The 10,009-nt window shown below is 38.1% G+C and overlaps 1 protein-coding gene across 1 annotated transcript; it reads right to left on the minus strand.

Moving 5' to 3' along the window:
* Positions 1-1,808: 1,808 nt before the first annotated feature.
* Cd69 (CD69 molecule) lies at positions 1,809-9,781 on the minus strand. The gene is made up of 5 exons (XM_052174994.1): positions 9,623-9,781; positions 5,735-5,854; positions 4,520-4,719; positions 4,121-4,224; positions 1,809-2,938 (listed from the first exon to the last, which is right to left on the minus strand). The coding sequence occupies exons 1-5, from the start codon at positions 9,684-9,686 to the stop codon at positions 2,830-2,832; spliced, it is 597 nt and encodes a 198-aa protein (XP_052030954.1). The 5' UTR covers positions 9,687-9,781; the 3' UTR covers positions 1,809-2,829.
* Between the last annotated feature and the right edge of the window lie 228 nt (positions 9,782-10,009).

Here is a 10,009-nt window from a genome sequence, read left to right on the forward strand (position 1 = left end):
TCTTTCTCTCTCCAAAGTAGTCATATCACATCTTTCTCTCTCCAAAGTAGTCCTATCACAGAAAATGTATTAACTATTCTATATTTTGGTAAATTGCTTCTAAAAGTTAAGCTAAACTAAACCACACTGCATCCAGTTGTCTTTCTGGTTGTACATTTTCCGAAACAGTACCCCTAGAGAGTTAATGCCCATTTTAATTTCAGTTATATACTCATGATGGATTAATGAAATTAGATGATCAGTTTATAAAAGAATATTAGGATATTGATATTACAAAGTGCGGAGGTCAGAGAACAACTTTTGGAAGTCAATTCTCTCCTTCTATCTTGTGTTCTGGGGACTGAACTCTGATGGTTGGATTTGCCTAGCAAGTAATATTAACCATGGAGGCACCCCATAGATTAAATATTGATAAAGCTTTGAATCACTAAATGCTAACATTTTAACGCTACTTTTCCTTTCAAGAACAGTTCATGTCTACCATTTATTCCTATGGCTGAGAAGGAAGAAGTTAAAATTATCCTGGAAAATTCAAAAGAAGACACAAGAACACTGATAGTTTTCTTCAGCTCATACATATTATTGCAGTCACTTAAGGTGAATGAGTGTGGCTTATAGATTTATTATAAAATTATCCAAGAGTTTGACCATAGGGAAAAAATGAGTTCTGTACTTCAAAAGGGTTCTGATGACAATGTACATATTTTCTGTCACATCTATTACACGACAAGTATTTTATTGTCTGTTTCACATGTGGATATAAACTCTACACACTTGTATCCTGCAGTGACTGGGTATTTTAATTCTGCTACTACATGCTTGTTTACAATTCATTAGAAAGCAAACCGATGTATGCTATGTACAAATAGACATGCTTTGAAGAAATGATATTTCATACAATACAAAAATTAGTTGGCATAGTGTTTCACATGTAAAATTATTAATATTTGGTGACATGGTGAATATTTAATATAGCGTGACTACTGTGAACTTGGTGGTGTTTTAAGTTCGTTTTGTGTAAGTTTCTAATTGGTTTCAGTTCAATCTCTAATTAATTGTAAAGTAACTCGTGATCCAGTGGATGGCAGAAGTAAGACTTAGGTCAGCTGTCTCTCATCCTGTGGTTCTCAACAGCAGTGTTTCCACTCACACATCCACACCATGCAAATCACAAGACTGTTTTTCAGCGTGAGTCAGGACGAGGCTGTGGTTATTAATGGCAGAATATTAAAGTGAGGAGGCCACCTGCTTCATTCTGTAGCTATGGAACTGAGGCTCTCAGTGGCTTGTAAACTTCATGTTATTTTTCATTAAGAAGAACTCTAAACCCATGTTTCTTTTCTATACGTCATGAGGGTGAGCAAAGCTTACACACACACACATACACACACACACACACACACATATGGATGTCATCTGTATTCAGACATCACAAAAGGATGATATTGCAGCATTCATCCATAAAACAGTTCTGGGAGTGCAGTGATCCTCTCATGCCCAGAAGATAGTTCTACCCCAGTCCTCCCTGACCTCTGGGTCTTACAGTTTTGCTGCCCCTGCTTCCATGATGTTTCCTGCACCTTTTGGGGAGAGTTCTTATTTTGTGCCAGGGCACTCCCTAGCCTCGCATTCTCCATGCTCTGACTAGTTCGGAGACTTTGCATTGACCACCCGGCCACTGCACAAAGGATCTTCTCTGTTGAGGTTTGTGAACTGCACTAATTTAAAGGGATTGAGACCCCTCCATGGACAGCAGTTTGATGCTATAGCATGGTACTTTGAACACAGTTTGAATGAGAAGCGCTGGAAACCATGTATCTATTCTTTTATTTTCACATACATAGAAACAGCTTAAACTTTATAGTGGGTTTTAAAACACAGAAAAATACATAAACACTTTATTGCACATGGGGAATACTTTGGACAAAGGACTGGGAAAGACACAAGCAGGTTATGTGACAAGACCAGAGTTACTCTAGGGTCAAACCACAGGGTGTGTATGTGTGTGTGTGCATGTGCGTGTGCGTGTGCGTGTGCGTGTGCGTGTGCGTGTGTGTGTGTGTGTGTGTGTGTGTGTGTCCTGACAGAGATCTGTCACGACACATATTGCACTTTTATTTCCAGCCCTTTGAAATCTGCTTTACAAATATTCCTCATATGCTGTGCTTTTGTTTCTTCCTTAAAATATCCTATGGAGGTTTGAAAGACTAAGAAATATGTACCATTAAAAAATAAGCTGTCTACTAGGAGGAAGTTGAAGAAAAGGTCGCTCTTATTTTGGGGGGAAAACAATTGACAAAATAATGTGGCAAATGTCTGTAAAAAGATGGAACTACTGCAAAGCTTGGTTTCATAAGCATTGGTCTACCTGTGAATGCCTTTTGATTAATGAGAAAATCATTAATCAGTCAAATCTTCCTGTATCTACATTCAACTCTTCCTACTACTGAACACCCCCCTCCCCAAATAGTGCAAATGCATGAAAGGCGCTGGCTGTCGCAGTCATTCGGCAATAAATAGTATCTCTAAAGCTAGACATTTTTATTCATTCTAGGTTTAAAATATAAAGTGCATTTATGAGGAGGCTTCCTGGCCATCCTCTCATCCTTGATGTGATTACCAGTCAGTTGGTGACATTTTCAGTTCCTGGTCAAGGGATCTTCCTGGATCTTCCTCCTCATGTTCCACAGTCCTACTTGGAGGAGTCCCAGGAGGATGTAAAGTTGGTTTGTGCAGTATTTGTGGAAAATTCAGCCACAGAGTAGCATCCAGTCACGCAGCTTTCCTGTGGTGCTATGACACAGTCATCTATAAATCTATGCTTCCTTGTCATCTGGAGGGCTTGCTGCAGACCCAGTGTAAGTTTGCCTCACAGTCCACAGCAGCAACGTCTGTGTGGTTCAGGGACACACACCTCTCAGACCCCGTCAAGTTGAACCTGTCAAACCATAGAGACACTCAGATTTATTTCCAGTCTGTCATTTCCAGGCAGTTATATGACAATAAACTTCGAGGTGACCTCTGCCTTTTCTCTTTGTTCCCTGAGTAGGAAGCACAAAACACAAGACTTCCAGTCAAGCAGCCATGGTCTCATGGGTAGAGACAACAGACAACACTGGAAGGGGATCATTGGTAGAGAACGTAGGCAGAACTAAAGGCTCTATTTTTCTGATTTTAACAGGCATCCCAGCAAAGTCTTTTATCTTATTTCCCCAATAGATCCTTCAAGAAATCAGTTTAGGGGCCGTAGTGCATGGTCATAGCTAATTTCATCAAATACTGATATTTTATTTAGACCATCAGTGGCTTTCTTATATTCCTTGGTAGCCTAGCCATGGCTATATAACCATGGGACACACGCTAAAAGTCCCTTTACCAGAAATACAATTTGTTTTTGAAAGAGGGTTTCACTATTAGACTAGGCTAACCTTGAGTTCACAGAAATTCACGTGCTTCTGCCTCCTGGGTGCTGAAACTACGAGCATGCATCACCATGACTACAGATTTTTAATACTGAGATTATCAGTCAGACAAATGTTAAGAGAGTGAGAAATTTATTCAACTCACTATTTACATATTGCAAAGATCAACACTAAATTTATAGAATGCTCCTCAGAACATGAAGTCTGACTTAATAATAGGTAATGACAGTGTCTTTATTGCTGAGGGGAGAAATGGATGTAGATTAGTTACTTATAATTAGGCACTAAAATATTGTCCTCTGTCCCTATAGGGATGGAAACTGGGAAAATGAAATGAAACAGGAAATTTTTCCGAGCGACTGCTTCACTGCTCACCATGAGAGGTGTCCTGGGACTATATGTCAAACTCACTAAGACTATTGCTTACACTAGTGGGTGCTAAGACAAAGTTAAGGGATTAGAAGGGGTTATTGAGTGAGTTTTACTAGAAAAGGATGCCTCTCAATAATTCCAAGGAGCATAACACACATGAAAACTGTGGTGAGAGCTATGTGAGGAAGAATTGAACCACCGTGGACAGTGAAACTTAGAAAGAAGAAACGGAAGGAAAGGTTTAAAAAAATGAAAGAAGAAAAGGAATTTATATCTTAAAACAAAGTGTCAGTCTAGAGAGGACAGAGAGCTTTCTTGAGACTTACCGGCTGTTAAATTCTTTGTCACTTGCCAATGTCCGTGTCTGATTAGCTTCATTTTTCAGCCTAATCCAGTGTTCCAGTCCACCAGCATATCGCTTCAGAAATATCTTAAAGCAGAATGGAGTCATGTTACAAACATGTCTAAGCATCAGAGCTAAGCTGATCGATGCTAGCTGTGCATGGCATCAGCTCATCTGAAACTAATCAATCAAACCACACTGGGAGACTACAGCATACTATTATTTTGACCTTTTAAATTGTTCAATGATGCCCTCACCCCTATCCCATGACTAAGTCGCACTGCATGTGAGACAGGTGCCCAGTTTCCACTTAGAACAGAGTGGAACCACAGAAGATCGAAATAGAACAACAGCATTTGATGGGATCAGGTGTGAGTCTTACCATGTCCTTTTCCAAATCAATAACAGCAAGAGTAGCAGCGTCTTCAGAACAAGAGTTTTGGGCTGAGGCCCAACTCTTGGTTGTGGTGGAGAAAAAGTAACATTTCCTCTTGTATGAAATCCACCCATTCTCACAGGTAGCAACATGGTGGTCAGATGAGTCCATCTTCCCATATATCCCTGGGCAATTGTACTGGCCCACTGTGGACAGAAGGAACATTTGATTTATTAACAGAAGAAACCAAACCCTCTCCACAGGTAAACCTAGTCTAGGGGACACTCTGCTCTTTTGTAAGGAAGAAGAAGAAAGCAGACCTTAGCTACCATCTGTCCAGTGCCCAGTGTCCCTTAGGACAGGATTGGGGCATGAACAAAGAGCTGTGTTATCTTGGTCATTAGGCCAGAAAGTGTCAGAGAAGTGGGGAAAATCTCAAAAATAACATTTGGGCTAAAAGGAGAAACAAATATTGTAAATTTTAAGTGATGTTTTGAGTATAAATGCCCACACACAAGAATTTGATCAAGGGCTTATTTCAAGCAGCAGAGGATAAAGAACAGAAGGAGGCCTGGGAGGAAGTGGAGGAAGGAAAAGTGTGATCAGAAGATGCTATATGAAAAATGTTCAATTGAGAATACAGTAAGAAGGAAAGCTTGGGGTATTTATTCAAATCGTAACATTTCTTATTTGTAAAAGACATAGATGTGCCTTGGTAGACTTGGTGGCACAGCATGCCTCAGCTGGCTCTGGGAGTTTCTCACTGTCATAGTAATCCAGAGGGTTTAGTCTGTTGGCATGAGATAAAAGGCAAACTATTGGCCACTTTTGATTAATCTATAAATTAGATACTGTTTTTCCTGCCAACAATGAATGAAAAGTCCACTAGTTTTAACGATTAGTTAAAGTCCACATTTAAAAAGTCCACTATATTTAACCATTAGTTAATTATCTATTCACAAATGTATATATGCTCCCTTTCTTGTATAGATGAATACGAACACTTCTACATAATGTATAAGTCAGACACTTTAAATATTTCTAAAATTGTTGCAGCTGTCATTCAGGGAGCATGGAATGCATTTCCAGTATGTCTCTGAGATGTTTCTAAGTCAATCAGAAGGTCTGATTAACTAGATCAATCTAAGATCCATTCATTTCAGCAGAATGTGAGTGCTTACTGTTAGCAGGCTTTGAGAGAACTCATAAGTATAGACTCACCATTTAAGGCAATGAGAGTGATCATTAAGCAAGTGATGAGGACCACTATAAACACAGCCCAAGGGATAGGAACTTGGATGGATCCTTCACGATTCTTCTCAAAATGTATGCTGCCATGTTCTGAAAAGAGAGGGAAGTGGGGTGAATTCAGGCTGTAAGAGGGAGCAGCTGTTATTTTTTTTTTGAGGAATATAAAATTAAGTATAGCAATGTGTTGTCCCACTAATAAAAAAAATTAATAGTCAATTTTGCTAAATTCTGAGTGCATTTGGAAAATGTCTTGCTGGCTAGAGATAAATCAAGGCAAGTAAAATGCTGACTTAATAAGGTATCTTCACTATGTATGTATGTATGTATGTATGTATGTATGTATACATAAATCCATAATTTATATATGTATTTAGTAGGTATAATGGGTATATTTCATAGCTACGAAAAATCAAGCACATCATTATTTAAGACTTTTAAGCACCCACTTGCTGTAGGAGACATATAAATGGAGTATCCTCGCTGTAGTTCCCCTAGTCTTCTTAGAGTTAGCTACTGTTTATGGGAGATGGAATGCTCAGAATAAATGTGTGCAATGGGAATTTATGCATAAATATGCAATAGTAGGATAAAATAAAAAAAATTGAAAACTTGATTTTGCTTCTTGGTAATGCTTGTGCAAATACAGAACAACTGCAAACTTTCATATACTAATGCTAAGAGAGTAAACTGGAAAAATACCTTGAGAGTAATTTTTTACAATGGACACATAGAGGCTGGAGAGTATGTACTGTATTCAGGGTTTGAGAGCATGTACTCTTCTTTCAGAGGACCATTGTTTGGTTCCCAGCACCCACATCAGATGGCTCACAACCATCTCTCATTCCAGCTCTGAAAGTTCCAGTGCCCTCTTCTGGCTTCTGTAGACACATGTACACACATGACCTAAACTTCTACAGACATAAATAAAAAACTATGTTATACATATACAGTTGTATGATCCATACAGTCCTACACACGCACACACACAACCTCTAAAAGAAATAAAACATGTTCTTAAAATACCTTGCACAACAATATTCATAGAATTATCACTAAGACAAAGTCCTGAAAATAATTCAAATATCTGTCAGCATGAGAATGAATAAATGCATTTTTTGTATTTCCACATAAAATGACTCTAGCAATTAAAACAAAACCCTGATACATACCATATGATAAATATTAAAAAATAATTAAATGAAATAAGTGTATTCATTAAAGATTATATACTATATATTTTCATGTAACTGGCACTTTGAAGTAGACAAAATAAGGTGTGGTGTTGAGTGTAAAACAAGTGTTTGCCTTTATGCTTGTGAAAACAGCATCCACTGAATGCCTTAGTGTCACGGGAATGTTCGAATATTGATGGGAATTGTGGCTACACATTTGTTGTGTCCTTTCACCACACTCCTGTGATGTGTTTGCTCATTGCATATAAATTATAGCACAGTTAAAAATGATGATGTAAGAATGAACAGTGTAACATTCCATTTTCTAAGATAGATTAAAATAATAAAAGAAAAATAGCATTGCTATAAAACATATTAAGCATATTTTCCCCCATTTAACTTTCTGTATAAAGGCTGAGCAAAATCACAGTTACTTTTAACTAATAAATGTTTCCATGTCCGGATTTGGATAGGAAGAAATATGTCTGTCCTAGCATTTAAATTGGGCTGTAGAGGAAAAGTCAGTGTTTGGCTTTAGATTTTGGATTTTGTTTTTTGCAGGGTAAACTCCCAAGATTCAAAATAGTTTGGCCCCACAAGAATGCCCATGTAATTTCCCAAATTCTCCAGTGTGATTTTTTTTTAATGTTCATGGAAACTTTGGTGTAAAATGGATACTTGAATAAGATTATAATTAGCAGTGAAAATCAGTCTTAATAGTTGTAATCCTAACACTTAGGAAGCTGGTGCTAGAGGATTGTGAGCTTGAAGCCTTTGGCTACAAGGTGAGAAGCTATCTCAATTTTTTCTCATTATAAAATCATTTAACTTTTCATTGTAGATGACTTTTTATAAATAAAAGACTATTTCTGTAGACTGTATTTTGGAATTTGTGGATACTTTTTTTTTCTTAAAATATTTTGTTCAAGATAAGCTTGGAGAGGAGACATCACATGACTAGAATCACCAACTTGTACATTTTGTAGGATTTTCTTTTGAGTTCAAATATTCTAAGAGAAGCCTTTATTGATTCTGCCTAGGACTGTTTTCCCCTGCCTTTCTTTTTACACTCATGTACAATTATCTTCAGAGGTAGTCTTGAGTAACTTGAGTAATAGGTTCAGAGACTGTTCTAGTTTCGTTTTTCAACATGTGATAGTCAGTCACATTGCTCGACTCAAGTTATCAATATCTCTCACTGCACAGCAAACACATCCACATCCAAAGCAACCCTAAACCTCTGCTAACTTAGCCCATTGACCCACCTGGTGGGCAGAGTGTGTAGACCAACTCCCACGTAGCACTTTATTTCCACCACCAAGGGTCATTGCTAACCACAGTGTACCTTGTCACCTAGGCAACAAAACATCCCCCCCTAACAGCACCCTCTTGAAGCCTATGCATTAATGGAGAGCATGAAAACAGGTCCACCTATTTACCAACTTTCAGTCACCCAAGGAGGAGCTTGTTGATTCCATTGCTGCTGTGTTGCTAAGGACATGGCCATGAGAACATAGGTTAAACATACAAGGGCAGATGGGGCTGATCCCAGCCCAGGTCAGGAATTTCTGCATTTGGTCCTTTCTCTATTCCACTATAGAATAGTTATTATAGTTTTATTATTTGCTTTTTTAAAAAATTAAATGAGACATACAGGTATGGGTTACTTAGGTATTTAAAAATGAGCGTTGTAGACTATGTTTTTGACTTCATGCTTTCAAACAAGGTATGAGTTTTTAAAGGTGACTGAGGCTTTTTTTTTAAACAAGCCAATTTGATAGAGAAACACTCAGAAAATAATGCATTCCTCACCAAGTGCCTTGGTGGGGTTGTTCATAACATATCCCTTTTTTAACTGGATAGCTTGTGCTTTCAAAAATTCTCATTCCCAAGCGCTAAGTGCTAGAGGGCTCCTCACCACTCAGATAGAAACAGAATGGTAAAATTCTGACAATCGGAAACATAATGTGTGTAGAATAGACAGAAGAGACAGAGATGTGAAGGATGATCATGTTTTTGTAAAAATGAAGAAAAATGTATAGTTATAGAATTTGAAGTGATTCATTGGAGGTGAGAAACAGAACAAAATGGAAGGAGGGAGTCCCATAGATCACTGCAGAAGATGACATTTTAATGACAAGTTTACGTTCTAATAAATCACCATATGACACTGCATATGTTCAGGTATGTGTAATGCTGTTTTCACTGAGCCTGGAGGCCCAAATGCTGCCAACCACTGGAGGATTCAGGAGAACACTAAAAAGGCAACACACAGAGAAAACAGGCAAATGTACGAGGAAAGATCAAGAACATAACTTTTCATGTGGAAAATAGAGTTCTTTATAAAGAGAAGGGTAGGACTTACTGATTTTGCACAGGTGGTTATGGGAAAACAATAAGAGACTAAGTCAAGCCAGACAATTTCCCATTTAAATCTAAGAGTTGAGATGATACAAATTGATTCAAAGGAAAAAGTTCTTTCAATAGCTTCTGAAATTCATATAGCTCTCTCTCATACAAGTATTTTGTCTTCTCATAGCCAGAGAGGTATTTACCGATGCTCAATTTCTCTTTTATTGACTGAATAAAACATAACCAAGTCTTCCAAAAGTCTCTCCATACTCTGTTCTATTTTGTACATCAAATGTAGAGATCATTCCAGAATGTAAGAAACCACATCACTTACCCTTCTGCCCTCTCTCCAGATGTGAAGAGCTATTCTCTGTTATAGAACAGTCTTCAGAATTCATCCTTTTTAATTCTTTTTCTCCTCAAGATCCCTGGTGAAGTTCAAGTGGTCCACGGTGAACCCTAGCTGGAGCTATCTTCTTCAATGTCTTGATCTCTGTGGGTTTCAGCCTTTATACTCAAATTAGGCAGGCTCCACCCCTTCCTTCTACCACCTATTTGCTCAACTCTGCCAGTTCTCTTTAATTTATGCTCCAGTGGCCCAGACACTCCACTGTGTGCTGTTGTGGTGAGCTGTGGGTTTTCCCTGCTGTCTGAAATGTGCTTTCTCACAACTTTAGCTTCAAGAGGGAGAGATAAACGGGATTTTCCCAGATCGAAGACA

This window comes from Apodemus sylvaticus, chromosome 2 (genome assembly GCF_947179515.1).
Source record: "Apodemus sylvaticus chromosome 2, mApoSyl1.1, whole genome shotgun sequence".
In the NCBI taxonomy this organism is placed as follows: Eukaryota; Metazoa; Chordata; class Mammalia; order Rodentia; family Muridae; genus Apodemus; species Apodemus sylvaticus.

Excerpts from the sequence above, each read along its gene's own strand:
- Cd69 (XM_052174994.1), bottom strand. The coding sequence starts at position 9,686 with ATGAATTCTGAAGACTGTTCTATAACAGAGAATAGCTCTTCACATCTG. Across the intron at positions 5,855-9,622 it reads TCTGGAGAGAGGGCAGAAGG|AACATGGCAGCATACATTTT; the intron begins GTAAGTGATGTG and ends CTCTCTTTTCAG. Across the intron at positions 4,720-5,734 it reads CACTCTCATTGCCTTAAATG|TGGGCCAGTACAATTGCCCA; the intron begins GTGAGTCTATAC and ends TTCTGTCCACAG.